The sequence below is a fragment of the Oreochromis aureus genome, linkage group 22, assembly GCF_013358895.1.
Source record: "Oreochromis aureus strain Israel breed Guangdong linkage group 22, ZZ_aureus, whole genome shotgun sequence".
NCBI classification, from domain to species: Eukaryota; Metazoa; Chordata; class Actinopteri; order Cichliformes; family Cichlidae; genus Oreochromis; species Oreochromis aureus.
The window spans coordinates 12306568-12322995 of NC_052962.1; the positions used below are offsets into that span (position 1 = coordinate 12306568).

General features: G+C 41.4%; 1 protein-coding gene across 6 annotated transcripts in view; it reads left to right on the forward strand.

The window, feature by feature from the left end:
• Window positions 1-12094, forward strand: part of fam49al (family with sequence similarity 49 member A, like) — a 39010-nt gene extending 26916 nt beyond the window's left edge. For 5 of the 6 annotated variants that reach the window (XM_031740146.2, XM_031740143.2, XM_039605955.1 and 2 more), the window contains 9 exons: window positions 24-145; window positions 1774-1879; window positions 4944-5080; window positions 5212-5289; window positions 5583-5699; window positions 7395-7474; window positions 7768-7894; window positions 10078-10148; window positions 10233-12093. In XM_031740146.2, coding sequence (XP_031596006.1) covers window positions 24-145; window positions 1774-1879; window positions 4944-5080; window positions 5212-5289; window positions 5583-5699; window positions 7395-7474; window positions 7768-7894; window positions 10078-10148; window positions 10233-10296 — 902 coding nt within the window. In that variant the 3' untranslated portion in view covers window positions 10297-12093. Of the gene's footprint in view, window positions 1-23; window positions 146-1773; window positions 1880-4943; window positions 5081-5211; window positions 5290-5582; window positions 5700-7394; window positions 7475-7767; window positions 7895-10077; window positions 10149-10232 lie in introns of all 6 variants that reach the window. The other variant, XM_039605956.1, reaches the window with a different exon arrangement.
• The last annotated feature ends 4334 nt before the right edge of the window (window positions 12095-16428 follow it).

The window sequence follows — 16428 nt, forward strand, 5'->3', positions numbered from 1 at the left end:
TTCTTCCCTCCCTGCCCTCATAGATGCCCAGCCCACGGAGGCAGAGACGGCCGTGTGGAACCAGGTCAGCGCCGTGCTGGAGGAGGCTCACGGGATCCTGGCCGAGCTGCAGTCCTACAACGGAGCGGGCCAGGAGATACGAGAAGTGAGCATGAAGCAGTCGAGCCCCCACTGCAGCATGGGGAAAATAGCGCTCATGTGTGATGCCAGGGTTGGAGTTCTGACATGCAGCGTGCCGTGCAGCGTGCCGTGCAGCGGGCACAGAATCTAAATCCAAGCAGAAACACCAGAAACATTTCATGCAATATGTCGTTTCCATAAATATAAGCAGCCACAAAGCTGGTACACTGGTCCTGATGATCAGATGGCACACAATAAACTGTCTTCAGACACATTAATGAGAACCACTGCTGATAGCTTAGCTGTCAGGATAACTACATTTATAAGTGCTGAATCATTTCCTCTCCTTGCATCCTAACTCTGAGGACACAGATACTGTATGCCGGGGGCTATAGAGAAGATTTATGTATTATTAATTCCACAGAGGAGAGAAACTGAGGAGAGTATTATTATCAAACCTGAGTAAAGATAACTAGAAATATATCTTTAGTGATAACATGCAACCAACAGATATCCCCATCAGCATTTTTTTACACTGAGTAATTTGTGAAATATTAATGCTGACTAAATATGTGTCAGTTTGCACACTTTTCCAGGACAGAAATGGGAACATTTAGATGATCCAGGTTCAAAAAGTCTTCTTTCATATTGTTGGCAAATTGGAGTAAAAGGGGTTTTTTGCAGGAGGGATTTTGGAAATCTGTGTTTATCACTCCATAACAGCCATTAAAAAGTCAATTTTCACTGTGTTTTAGCAATAAAAGGGGGCTATAAATCAGGCTTTGAAGGGCTATATGAACACCTGATGGTGTAAAAACCATCAGGATATAGACAGCACAGTAAAAGTGAGAAGTTTGGTGGATTTAAGAGCTGTTCGAGTGGAGCTTTTTGGCTCAGAGAATTAAAAAAACTCATATTTCTTTCTTTTTTTTAAAAAATTGAAGATATCTGTTTGCAAAAGAACATGCTGTCACAACAGGATTATATATCTTATATATTCAATAGCATAATTTACAGGAAAACATATGATGACAGTCATAAGGGCTTATTATGGAGCTGATATGTATTGATTTGCTGCTGAAAACAGCTTTAAGCACTGAGTAAGCCTCTGCAAAATGTTTCTGTGCCCTATTTAAAGATTTACACCAAAAGTAAGCGCAAAACGAATATATATATATCCACACAATGCTGACTTTGAAAAATTTGATTACATGTAAATTTTACCTCTAATTTTTTTCTGTAGGAGTACAACATAGGAGCCACATTTTTTTTTAATGAAACTCGAGGAATGACTAATTAAAAATGAAAAATAATTTGAAGAAATTAATGCTTGATTTTAGACATTTCAGTTACATTTTACCCAAAATAATTATTTTATAATTATGTTTATGAGGACAAATAATTGTTGTTGTTTTCTTTCAGTGTAAAGAAATTGAGAGTGGGGATTAACAGATGTATTGATTTTTATTTGTTGATGCAAAGAAATATCAAACCTTTTCACTTTGTCTTATCATATTGATCAGGTGAGATTATTTGAGGCATATTTGAGTGTGTGATACTGTGTGTGAGATCACTGGTCAGAGGAAAGGACAAGGAACAAAAAAGATGGCAAGGTTTTTAAAAGTAACATCTGTCTGTGTTACTGGGCTGCAGGCCATCCAGAACCCGGGCGACCTTGCTCTTCAGGAGAAGGCCTGGAACGCAGTGTGCCCCCTGGTGGCCAAGCTGAAGCGGTTCTACGAGTTCTCCCTCCGACTGGGTGAGTGTGGCCGTTGCAGTCTATGAAGGCATTTCGGAGAGTGATGTAACCCCATCTCTGGTGGCCATGTTGGAGCTGAAAGCATCTGTAACATGAACCTAAAATCTAGAGAGACGGCATTTGCTGTCAGCTGCTCATTTATGAGAGAAGCAGGGTTGTCAGCTGGGTGGATGTGCTGCAGTTTAGTAGGTGTAAAAGTGCTGCACGGAGCCAGGTGAAGCCAGGAAAAGGAGTGGAGATGAGGTGATGGGTGCACACCTGAGATTCACGTCTGTTTAGTGAGACAAATTACGAAGAGCTTCTCTCGCTAATGACATTCTCTGTCCTCTGTTTATCTCAGTTTGAAACAGCTGTTTTGTTATTTAGCATCTGCGCTTCATTGGAGTGCACAGGCTTGTGCTGATCGTGTCAGCACTAGCTATTATACTGCTTTTTCTTTTGTTGTTTTTTTAAATTGGCATCTCTTCAGCAGCTACAGGATGTGATAAATCCTGTTAAGACTGACTGATGAATGCAGTCAAAAGTGTCCACGCCGCATATGTTTCATTAAACAGGAAGGAGGATTGTTGAAAGTGATAAAAACGGGCCTCGGCAATGCTGAGAGCTCCATCGGCATTGTGTCACTCCAGGCTTGACAGCATTCCTCAACAAACACACACACACTCACATTCATACTCCATGATGTCCTCTCAGCCATCTCTGCAGCATCCTGACCCAGCAGCAGCCAGGCAGCCGTTGCTACGGAAACAGTGGTCCACAGTGGTCCAGCACGGAGAGAAAGAGAGAGAGTATAGAGAGGAGTATGGCAGAGAAATAGAGTTCAGCTGCCGCCTCTGCGCTGCCTTCCAATAATACTTTCAGTCTCAGGGACATTGTGTTCTCAGATTACCATACAATGGGAGCTGGCCAATAATTGATGATAATGTCTGGCGGCTAATGTATCTATGAGATTCAGTACAATAGAGATCGCATACTTCCATCGTGCTGAAGAGAAAGGGTGGCAGTATGTCCCAGCACCACCTTTTGCTTTATAGTTATTTGATCAAAGGGGGCAGTAAGAGGTGGAGAGGTCCAGTTTAACATTAACAGCTGCTGCATCTCTATAAGCCGTCAGAGGATGGAGATCGTGCACTCTGTGCTCTCGGCAGGAGCGAGACTGGGGTGTCTGCCCAGGGCCTCAGATGAAACAATTCCATGTTGTATTTATAGAAGGCACTCGTGCATTTTTAATGCAGAGGAAGGGATGGAGCCCCAGGAGCTTTTGCTTCTGAGGCATCAACACCACTGTACATACAGCCTCTGGAGTCCAACTGTGGAGTGTGATTTGTTGCAGACTTAGTTTAACATCATGGATGACACGGGTGGGATAACCATGGCCACTGCCTCTGCAGTCACAGGCACAGGCTGTATGAGCAGCTGCAGCTTGATCTGTGAACATGCAACATGCAGTCTGTGTTTTAGCAAGGAGCGCTCTGTTAAGCCTGTGGTCACTGAGGGCAAATAAAGTCATGCTGAGTTGCAGAGCCTTAATGAAAGTGAAACTAACAAGACAATAGCAAGGAGAGCGTGCAAGTGGGTATTTTGGATTCCATGCTAAGCAGAAAAACATTAATCATGTTCACCATCACACCCGATGTCTGTTTACCAGTTCAGGAAGGTAATACTGCATTTGCTTCCAAAAAAAATAAATACATAAAATGTTGGACTGATCTGTCTCTACTCGTCTCACTCACGACCTACAAACTGAAACTGCTCCCCGAGAGCTCTGCCTCGAAGTGTAGCTAAATATGCAACATTAAAAATGCAACAGACATGCTGTTTCAAATCCCGTGGCTCCACTGACTGTATATAAAAGATGGAAATTGCCACTGTGACGAAACCTGTTGGTTTGTTGATTTCAATTTTGGAACTTTATGCAAAGAGTAAAAATATCCAACATAAAACTTCTTGGGTGTCCTCTTAGGTCAAGAGATTGTAAATAGTACAGATCTGTCAAATAGTGTATAGCATATAGTGTTTGTGGGAGCTGGCAGCCACAAGTGGCCTGTCTGCCGAACCGCAGCCTTCAAACGTTCCTTCTGCTGTGATGAAGCCATTTTGGTGTTTATACCGTGATAAACTTGACTCCTCGTCCCAGGTGCCCACGCTGAGCTGTTGCATAAAGAAATAAAGAAAGAAATTCTTTCCTTTGCTGTCAAAAACGATTTCAGTGTAGAGGCAGCAGTCCTTTACTAAATTTACACCTTTGTGCATCCTAACGGGACACACATCAGAGAAAGACTTTTAAGGCTCATGCAAAATGTAGAAGACACGCTGGTAATGATTTCCTTTTAGGAAAGCAGCTTTTCCGTTTGCATACTTTCACTTCCTCTGAAGCTTTATTTCTCAGACCAACTGTTTGGCCCCAATTCTAAATTTCTGGACACCTGAAAATGTTCAAATTCAGCCAAAAGAGGCCGGCTGGGGGACCTAAGGAGGTCTGGAGGCCTCATGCACAAATCTGTTTTCAACAAGCTCATCAGTTATCCTGCAAAATAAGAAAAAAAACTTGAGCAAAGGGGATTTGATCTGTTTGCACCCACTGCTGCTGCTTCCTTTAGTGTTTAATTAAGTTCAACCCAGTTTTCCTTATATAGCACCAAATCCCAACAACAGTTGCCTCAAGGTGCTTTATATTGTAAGGTAAACACCGTACAATAATACAAAGAAAACATCCAACAACCAAACAAACCCCCCTCAGAGCAAGCACTTGGCGAAAGTGGGAAGGAAAAACTCCCTTTTAACAGGAAGAAACCTCTGGCAAAACCAGGCTCAGGGAGGGGCGGCCATGTGGTGTGACTGGCTGGGGTTGAGGGGAGGTAGATAAGACAAAAGACACGCTGTGGAAGAGAGCCAGAGATTGATAACAACGATGATTAAATGTATGTATTTTAGAGAAAGAAAAAAGAAGAAACACTCAGATCCTGGCTAGATTAGAGAGGATTACACAAGTCTCACCAAACTGAGATAAAACAGGCAGGTCCTAGCTGGACTGGATGAATTTCTGACTTGGATCCATTTGCAGAGAACGCCTTGCGCAGCCTGCTGGAGGCGCTGACGAGCCCGCCGTATGCTCCCATGCAGCACCTGGAGAGAGAGCAGGCCTTGGCCAAGCAGTTTGCTGAGATCCTCCATTTCACCCTCAGCTTCGATGAACTAAAGGTGAAGGAAATCTTTGTTGGTGTTGTTCTAATTACAGCCCTCAGACGCTGACCTTTACTGTACTGAAAAATCAATGCGGTCGTTGATCAGCCTTTGTGAAACTAAATGCCACCTTCTCTCTCACCGTGCAGATGACAAATCCAGCCATTCAGAATGACTTCAGCTACTACAGGAGGACCATAAGCAGGAACAGGCTGAACAACCAGCAGGTGAGGCAGGCCTGGCTCCGGCTGTTTGTGCTGCATACATGATCAAATGGTTCAGCGCGGCTTCAGTTCCCCTCTTTAATCATTAATGAATGAAGTGGGGGTGTCCGTTTCCTCCCAACGACGCAAAGACGTGTACAATCAATATTTCATCTAACTTTTGAGTTATACAAATTAACACCAGGGTTGCCTCCATCATTACGCTCTCCCTTCACCAGCTGCGTGACATGATTATCGGATCGTCTGAAAACAAACGTTTGTTTTAAGTGTGACATCTGTTTTGTTTCGGCACGCAGCTGGAAGCGGAGAACGAGGTTAACAACGAGATGGCAAACAGGATGTCGCTGTTCTACGCCGAAGCAACACCAATGCTGAAGACTCTGAGTAACGCCACCACCAAGTTTGTCTCAGAGGTACATGTCATCCACTCGCTGCTTACATGTGTTTATGCCTTAGTCCACATTCCCAAAAACAACATTCCAATCAATAATAATGAATAAAAGTAGTGGTGACACAATACATCCTCAACAATGAGTAAAAGACCAAAAGTATTCAATGCAGACAAGGTTTCTGGTAGTATTACCCCATTTTTGGCTTAAAAGGGCAGGATAATTCTACCAGCTATCTTTGAGCAGAGGAAACTGAACCTCGTCTCATGTTAGAATAATATAATAGAATAATCCTTTAATTGTCCCACTAGGGGAAATTAGCTTGTAACAGCAGCAAAAAAAGCACATATACAAACAGAACAGGACACAGAACAGAAACTCACACAACTTTTACCGAAGAAAATATTTACATCGTGCACAATAGTTACAAAAATAGAGTTCTGTACAGTTATTAAGATTAAAGTACAGATAAAAATGGCAAACCCAGGTTATCGTGTGCAAACAGAGCAGGGTACTGGAAGATGTTTAAATAATTAAGAATATTTAGAATATTTAGAAAAAGTACAGATTGTGCATTGTACCTGTGCATTAAAAAGTAAATGTGTAACTTCCAATAAGTTAGTATATATGTTATATGATATGTGCTACTACTAATAATAAAAGGAGTACATGAGTACAAACAAAAGTGTAATTCAGTGAGTGAATCTGATCAGCATCATCGCTTTAAATTTAACTCGATGTCTTTAATGTAACCTGACACTGACCAGGAACACCACAGCTGCTCTGCACCAGTCAACCATGTCAGCACAGCACTGTATACTAACCACTTTAGCAAGTTTCGCGAATTCTACTGTATTGATTTGCAGTGAAACGTCCATATATGACAGTGAGCAGGCCCCAGCTGATGGGGGATAGAGCTGCTCCAAGTGGGGGACGACCAAGCAAAAAACACAAAATAAAATAATGATTTTTATTTAGAGAAATTAAAGAAACAAGAGTACCAGATGTCTCCTGCTAACCTGAGAGCAAATGAAAGGACTGGGTTGTTAACTGCTTTTGGGTTCTGAAGAGGGGCCAACCCAAGCTACAACGACCAGTATAAGAGGGAGTCCTGTTTCCCTCACTGTAGGGGTCTTAGTTTTAGACGTGGTCATTGTCAAGACATCTGGGTGTAACTAAGTAAAGTAGAGTCTGTCAGCACAGAAGTGAAGCTCAATAAAGCGAATAGAAGAACAGAGCCCTCTATGTAGATTTGATCCAAATTACTGTGTGTCTCTATGTACACACTGTTTTTGCTGTGCTTGTAAGAAAAAAAACAAAACCATATCCTTCCACGGTACACTCGAGTCATCACCTCAGGCGGCCATGTTGAACTGCTGTGTGAAACATCCGCCTTCTCCTGTCAAAACACAGCTTTACTGGTGAGGCAGCAGCCTTTTGCTAACTTTACACCTCGATGCATCCTGATGGGCCGCACGCCACACGGAGAAAGACTTCAGAGGTTCATGCAAAATGTAGAGGACACACTGGTGATGAACGCCTTCCAGCGTAGCAGCTGCACAGTCCTCATGCTTTTTACCCTGCTTTGTCGCCACCTTGTGGTAGAACATTTTTGGCGCAGGCAGTGCATTAACATGTAGAGGACTTTTTCACATTGTCGTCTCATCCAGATGGAAGCCATTTTTACATCTTCTTTCATTTCCCTTTTGTCTTTATCAGAATAAGACCTTGCCCATAGAGGACACCACAGACTGCCTGAGCACCATGGCCTGCGTGTGTCGCGTCATGCTGGAGACTCCGTAAGTGCTTCTCGTCTCCCCATCATCTTTTGCTCAGTCCATCTCCTTGAATGTCAGAATCCTAAATTCGAACTAACAGGCTCTTTCACCGTGCCTTGTAATATGTCAGTAATTCAATAGATTGACGCTCAGAGTCCTTCATGCTAAATATAAAATGTTTAATCTTTGTTCTGCATGTCTTTGTGTGAAGAAACTCTCATCTCAACTTGTTCCCTGGTATTTGGTGGACACCCCCAACCCCCGCCGTGTCCTCTGTTAAACAGAGCAAATATTAACTCCCGTTTTTGTCCCAGGGAGTACCGCTGTCGGTTCACCAACACAGACACCATGCTGTTCTGCATGAGGGTGATGGTGGGCGTCATCATCTTGTATGACCACGTTCACCCCGTCGGGGCTTTCGCCAAGACCTCCAAAATTGATGTGAGTACAGCAAATACTTGCATACTTTGAAAATAATGGCCCTCTGTTGCATGTGTAAAGCAAAGGAGGTTAATCTGAGGGGTCCTGCTAAGCCAACAGTTTGGTTCGGCTGGTCATCAGTCACAAAGCTTTAGTTGACCAGTTGCGCTCATTTCAGTCTCCATATTTTTATTACTGAGCTCCACCAGAGAAGATCTGCACAACTCAAAGCTCAGATTAATCTTTTTATCTCATAACAGCTCAGCTTATCTGCTCGCTGGAGCACGTTTGTAAAGAAGTGTGATGAGTGTTGAGTAACAGACCTAGAAAAAAAGGAAAATATTTAAATTTTGCATAAGATGGATGGAGTTGTTAATAGCTGGGTATTCTGAGCATCAATGTAATCTGGGCTTTGTTGTGATTGATGCAAATCCATTAGCTTCAAATCCCCAAGTTTCATACCAAGATGAACGCCTCTCTTAAATGTTTTTTTTCTTTTTCTTTTTTCTGTGAAATACTGAATATGTGAGGATTCGGAGGTTGTAGATTAAAGAAAAAAAAAAACAATCTGAAGAGCAAAGAAATCAAATTAGATAAAAATCCGAATTAGAGAGAAAACTTGGCAAAGCAGAAGGAAGAAGTCGACTCCAGGAGGAGCAGCTATCCATTTATTACCAGGACAAACTGATAATAAGGAATTACAAATAGACGAGCATGGAACTGATACACGCTGTCCTTTATCAGTGACCCACATCTTCAGCTTCAGTTAACTGACGTTGGTGTGCATTTGTTCATGCACGGCGCTCTTTAACTCCTGTTGCACTTTGATTGCAGCACATTTTCTTTTTCAGCCGTTCTGTTGTAGAGTTGCTGCTGTGCTTGGGATCATTGTCCAGCTGTTTGACAGATGGCCTCACATTTGACTGTAGAGTACTTCAATATACAGAGGAGCTCATGGTTGACTTAATGACAGCAAGGTGTCATTAGGGGTTCCAAACAAGTCCAAGTCCACCACCGTTCTTGACAGTTGGTAATGGGGTGTTTGTAGTGCACTTTCTGTGCATTACGTAGTGCTCTCCACCAAAGTAGAGATATCAAACATCTCCACTTTGGCCCTGTCTGTCCAAAGGGCATTGTTCCAGACGTCTTGAGGTTTATTTGGATGCAACTTTGCAAACATGAGACATGCTGAGAGAAGAAGCTTTCTCATGGCAAGCTTTCCAGTCAAGCCATACATGTTTAATCTTTTTCTAACTGTACTGAATTTTAATGAATGTTAAAATTTAACATTCTAGCCGAGGCCTGTAGAGTCTGAGGTGTCAGTTTCAGTTTCATTTATTTGCCGCATTTCATTATAGTTCATCTCAGTGCGTTTACAGTAGATAAAAAAAACACCAAATCCTGTGTAGGTTTAAGATGAAAATAAAAGCTAACACACACACACAGAGTTATTAACTGCAAGCCTGCGAGAACTTAAAGGTTCCGAGTCTGTTTTTAAATGTATGCACGGATTTGACTGACCTCAGGTCAGCAGGACAAGATGTTCTGGGGAGCTAAAAGGTTCGTGAACTGGGAAGGAATTCAAAGGTAGTTCTGTGTTCAACTAGGAACCCGTGAAGTCACTTCAATACTGGGGTAACATGATCACATTTCTCTGTACATGTTAGGAGTCCAGACAAGTTAAAGTTGTCCTACTGATGATTTGGATAATCGACCCTGCTCGATATGAACGCAAGGATCAGTTTCCCAGAGTTGGTTTGAGAATTTTTAACTTCCAATATATTACATTCCTGAATATTATTACAAAAAGCTGTGATCACTGTCCAAAAACGATGCCATGGTTCCTGACCTGCTCACCGAGTTCCAGAGAAAGGGATGATGCAGTAAGACGTAGCTCTTGGGTTTCTGTGCAGTTTCTCTGGGCACAGGATGGTCTGATCTGGGGTGAATTTTGCTTTTATAAAGGTGCTCACACTTCCTGTTGATTAGTTAGTCAAGTGCATTTGATTAGCGGCGCCTGGCTGCCCTCCTAACTCCTATAAAAGCAGTGAGGGTCTACTGAGACAGGAGGCTCTTGACTACATTTCATAAATATCTGCACGTGAGTTTAGGGTTTGTTTTTTTTTACTGCAGCAGCAGGATATGATGTGATGTGAGCCCGCTGACCTTTCTCTAATGCCCTGTGTTGTCTTTGTGGTGGGCAGATGAAGGGCTGCATCAAGGTGCTGAAAGAGCAACCGTCTAACAGTGTGGAGGGACTCCTGAACGCACTGAGGTGAGTACGAATGTAGAAGAGTAGAAAGGAACAAATCTCCTTCTCCTTCCTCGCTCTGACTTGAACGTCCTTCTGCTTCTTCAGATACACGACACGGCATCTACACGATGACAGCACCTCCAAACAAATCAGGGCCCTCCTGCAATGAAACAAAGAAGAAGAAGAAGCGACCAGGAGAGGAGGAGGAGGAGGGGAAACGAAGGAGCGCACTTGAAGGAGGAGGAAACAAACGCTGATAAACCTGTTTGTTTACAATGAACAAAGAGAAAAATCATCTCCGGGGTTAAGTGCGACCTGATGACAATAAGAAGAGGAAAATAATTATATATATTGTCAGCTGTCCATCATTCTGTCTCTCATTTTGTAAAGTAAGAAAAGAAGAAAAAAAAGCCAGAAAAGAAGATATAGATATATATTAAGAAAAGTGAAACACTGAGCAGCAGGTGAAGAATAGGTAGGATTAAAGAGGAAGCTATATTGGAAGATTTAAGGTCAGAACCAACTGAAAGTGTACGAAACAAAAAAAAAGAAAAAAAAAGAGGGTTAATGTTCCAGAAGTAGTCTGACGAGTATTTTTGCACACACTTTGAAAACATCTCCTTCCCCAATGAAATCTGATCCCAAACTGGTTCCCATTGCTTGAACTGGAGGGGCTCTCCTTCAGCTGCACTGGTCTCCACCCACGGGTGAATCATAAAGCAATGTGATGGATACACTCCGGAGATTTGCTTCTACCCGTTTCACTTTCCTTCTGGTGCAGCTGGAGGAAAGCAGGCAGGCGGAGACGGGACGCTTCTGTTTTTGCCCCGATTTCTTCCTCCTCATCCATCCATCAAGTATATGCTTTTTTTCCCCTTTAAATTTCTCCTCATCACCAACAAAAATGTAAAAAAAATAAAATAAATAAAGATCCGCCCGTGTCGTGTGCCCCGATGCCGTTTATGTTCCTGCACACAAAAACCATCTTGCCAGTTGTCTGGCTTTACTTGAACTACGTCCTTCACTCTCTCCATGGTGCTAATGTGGTTTCTCGCAGCTTCTTATCTGATATCGTTCGGCTGTGATGTGGGACATACAGTGATTTTGTCATCCTCTTCTTTTGTGCACAAGTTAGCCACGATGGTGAGTGAGCCTTCAGCATCTCTGTGCGTTAAAAAAGGGGGTCAAATCTGAGAGGGCATTTTTGGGGAAACCGCAGCACACTTTTACTTCTTCACCCAGTGCCAAAGCTTATTCTGTTTTTACATCGCACGTGAGTCAGGCTCCAGGGTTTGATGGCATTATTATATCACTCATCTTTCTTTTCTTTTTGTAAAAGAGGATTAAAAAGCCGAGACACACGTGAAAAACAAGTGGGAAGGTGGTCCGATTTACGCACATTTTAAGGGAGATCCGAGTGTTCCGGTGTAAATACGTGAAGCTTTTCACAGCGGGCATCCACACGTTCCCCGTCGGGGAATATGAAAAAACCACCATCACGAACTCACACATAAAAACTCGAGTGCTTTCTTTTAGAGCGAGGTTTAAAAAGTCCATCAATAAGTGGGAAATAAAAATGAAACTAAAAATGATCCAAAAGGAGATTCAAAAGAAGTGCTGTACTTTGGATGTCTAGAGCCCTTAGTCTTATTTAATTTGATCTTATAATATATTTTCTATACAGGGGTATGTGCGCGAGCATATTCTGTATAAATACATAGATGGCATGTTGCAAAAGTTCTGACAGAAATGTGTAAATAAGGTGTTTTTATTCATTTTTAATCGTTCAGTGACGCTGAAATTGGGTATGTGTTGTCTCTCAGAATTACCATGCGTTTGGCTTGGACCATCGGACTTGCCGTAGTCATAGGTTTCAGAAATTCAGCTTCATTAATGGCGAATGAACCGGAGGGAGGGGAGGGACGCTAAGTGGGGAGGGGGCCGGGGCTGTCCATTTGCTTGTTATTTTGTATATTTTGTGCAACAATAAACTTGTCATTTATTACATTCAACAACAGCCATCCTGTGTCTGTTCAGTCACGTGTAGGAGTAATGGTGCTGGGGGTGTGATGTCAAAAACTGGAGGTCAGGAAAATCTAATTTTTCTAAAACAGGGCTGTCAAACATAAGGCCCGCGGGCCAGAATCGGTCCGCCAAAAACTCCAATCTGATCCATTAAACAGAAGATTGGAAAATGTAAAGGACGACGTAAATTTGAGAATTTTTACTGTATTTTTAAGTTTTATTTTCCACTTCCCTCCTTGGCTACTCATACTGCATCACACCAAAGTAAATAAGTAAAAGATAAACAATGAAATGACAGAAAGTTCCTGTTTTTTCACCACTGTAGAAATGTAGGATTTTTATTATGAGCTTACAGTATAAACAAACAAAAGAATAAGAGGACATCATGTCAATTAACAAAAGATGTCCAATTTATAATTTAGGTACATCCTGTATGATGAATTAACAGAACTTTTTCCGTCATTTTAAACATTTATTTCTTACAATTTAATCCCGAAGCAGCATTTCTTTCACATGTATGAAAAATGAGATATGTTGCTGAAATTGCACTTCTTCTTCTTCTTACACACATATATATATATATATATATATATATATATATATATATATATATATATATATAAAAATGTGTAGTTAGACTTCTTCACAGTGACAGGAAGAGAAGCTTCACTGGTCCAGGCCACTTAAGATCAAAGCGGCCTGTACTCTGCCCACAATTTAAAATAAATGCGACGTCCCTGCTCTAAGGTAAACTCTCACAGTTACACTGATGTAGTCTGAAAATATGTAGCTTCAAATTACAGGAAATATTTGACTGGAAAGCAATTAAATGTTTATACTCAAAGTCATTACAAATTTATAATAAAGTCATAGAAGTGTTAGTTACTTTTCAGTGTTTCCTTTGGTTTAACTCAGTCCAATGAAGAGTAGTCACACGTAGTTACACGTGTGAGTGTGTAATGTAAAGAAACGTAGTTTCACAGTGTGTAATGTTGCGTAGGTCAAAGTGGTTTTGCAATAGTACCCACAGCGGGAGCGCAGGTGACTTTAATGGTGCAGGAATTGGTCTGTGACTGCAGGATGTAAACTCCAAATTTTGCAAAAAAGTAAAACATATTAAACAAAATTAATTATAATTATTTGCCATCAATCCCCATAAATCTGTTAAAAAAAAACTCTCAGAGTCAAGCTACTACTCCTCCCAGTTGAAAGGAGTTGGGTGAGGCGGTTCAGGCTTGGAAAAGCCTCGGTGTCTCCCTGGAAGAGCTGGAGGAGCAGAAACTGGATGGACTGATAAAGAACACAATCCACTGCATAAATAATATAAAAATGTTAGAACTCGATTTAAACATTTTAAATAAACCAATACAATATTTTCATGACTAAAATAATCCACTGTTGCAGGCTGCAAGAATACATTGGGAAAAATGAAGAATTTCAAATAAAAATAAATTATAATTCACTCAATATGCTGAGCAAACCAAGGTGTATCCTGAATTTGAAAAGAAAAAACAAGGCAAAGTAATGGAGGCTGAAATGTAACATTTAGACTCAATTCATACACTTAGTCCAACATAACACAATGCCAACGAGGCAAGAAGGTAACTGATGTAATGTTGGATTATGCAAAATCTTTAATTGGTACATAAATTCTTATTATCTTAAGTGTCATTTATATGCCACTTGAATTAAGTATTCATTAATGAACATTACTGTGTTGTAGCATATCAGTCACTCACCACAAGGGGGCAGCAAACGATCATTTTATGAAAGACTACAAACCAACTCAAACTTGTGCGCCTGCTCTGCTTTTTCACATCAAAACTGCAGAGATGTAATTCACCTCAGCATAAGAGCCCTACCAACACTCACTTTGATGAACATCAAACAGTTCACGAGGTAAATCATGCGCAGCTCCAAATGAGCAGTGCTGTCGAGCAAATAAACTTCAGGTATGGTGCGGCACCTGTTATCGGGTTCTGAGGTCAAAATGATGAATAAGCTGCGGGAACATGCAGCTGAGAGGTCAGCCTGACTGAGCTGTGCTGTAAGGTGTGATTGGTGGAGGGTGTAAAGTAGGGCAGGAGATAGGAGAGCTTGTCAGAAGTTATATGGAAATGAGAGCAGCGGGCTGCAGACACTGAACCATGTTATGAGATCAAATTCAACAACAGCTTGAACAGAAAAGAAAGTGGCTGTAAGAAAATATATAAGCTGTAAATATCAAAGTGGGCTCATCAGCTCATCCTACTGCTTTCTGGATCGCACTTTTTTGAAGCCTCAGCGTGAGTCGAGTGGGTTATAAGAAAAACTCCACAAAGACCAAAAACCACTTTGTGTACCGAGCTGTAAACGTGATTATTTCATGGCTGAAGTTGAGCACTTTATCACAGGAGTCTGTGGGGATTTACTCACTCGTGGAGTCAGCCTCAAGTGGACATTTCAGGAACTGCAGAATTACAGTTTAATTTTTCTGCTCTGGTAGCTGCTGCTTAAAAAATACAGACAAAACGATGGAAATGTGTCTCATGCATAGCCATGCATTTCCCTGAGTAAATTCAGCAAATTCTAGGCAGAAATGATTAAACGTCAGATACAAAGTTTTCTTTATTTCTGGTAAATGTTGTACTTTTCTGCTCTAATATATGATGGAAATATCAAAACACAAAAATCAGGAACCAGGTGACCACATAAACTGGTGGTTCTCAAAAAGTTAAACCCTTTGCCTCTGTGGGGAGGAGATAAATTTCTGATCCCCTGCTGAATTCACAAGTTTACTCACATACAAAGAAATGAACAGTCTCTCATTTTAATGGATGTTTAATTAGCAACAGAATATCAACCAAAAATCTAGAACAATAAAAAAAAAAACACATTACTGGGGAAAATGTTGCTCTTCTTCTACCCAGAAATCTACACCTGTGACCTCACAGTTTGAAGAGAAATGCTCTGTGTGTGTGTGTGTGTGTGTGTGTGTGTGTGTGTGTGTGTGTGTGTGTGTGTGTGTGTGTACTTGTATCCATGGGTCTGGCTTTGGCTTCGTGCCCTAACTGCCATGTAATAAATAAAGAACCAGTGTCTCAGTTTACTTCCCTAATGTCAAATGTATTCAAATTTAGAGGTAAATGAATCCTTCGCAGCTACTTACTGTTTTTCAACAGACCATGCAAATAACAACAATTTAAGAGAAAGTCACATCAGATACTTGAGTGAGCACCAAACTGTAGTTGTATGTTAATTAATTGCTGTTAGTAGTCTGGGATACACTGGATTCATCCACAAAGACATCTTTGGTAACACAATTTATAATAAAACAAACGATTAAAACATGTAAATAAATGTTTTTTTGGGTTTTTTGCTTATTTATTTAAACAATGTCTCCGTTTGACATAAACCAGCAGAGCTTACAGGGTCATCTCAGATATGGAAATGTCCTTTTCAGTTAGATTCATTAAACAAAGTTATCTCAGATAACTCAAAGTTCCCCTGAAATGTTTTGCAAATTCCCCTATTTCTTTGTTGTTCTCGCTCTCTTCCCTTCCGCACGATGGCCCGGCCCCGACAGATCAAGTATTAACCGTTAACTGCCCTCAAGGCGAGAGCACCTTATCAGCATAAATGAGCGCGATACACGTTCAGCAGTGGTTTCCCTCCTCTGGGTTCACACCTGGCCTTTCACTGAACTTGGACACACACACACACACACACACACACACACACACACACACACACACGCCAGTAAGCATTTTTCCCGCCCACTCTGTCGTTCCCTCTCTAACCAGTCCTGGCATGGCTTACTTCATATCAGCAGACAGTCATTGTCCTCGCGGGCCGCAATGTAAATCAGCCTGAGCGGCGTCGGAGTGGTTAGCAACTGCTCTGTTGTACAAATGTGCAGACCAACTGTGCTGAGCAACAGTTCTCTCTGCTCTTTAACAAGCCCGTACATGCCTGAATGTGCGAGCGCGACATGAGGACAACCATTCTGTGGCAACTTAACATAAAAGATTCAGCGATAATTTAATGCATTCATACTTCAAATTTGCAGCTTTTAGTGAAACAGAACAAATGTATTTAACACAATGTTTGCCCTGCACATGGCAGCCTATAATCACACAATATCCTTTTGAAGATGAAGTTAAAACTCCTTTAAAACTTCACTGTACATGTTTAAGCTTGTGATCTTAGTGCAATCTGTAAGAGTAGCTTTGCATTATTCAAAATTACTACTACTTATACTACTAATGAATCTTATACGTGGCCTTCTGTCTGAAAC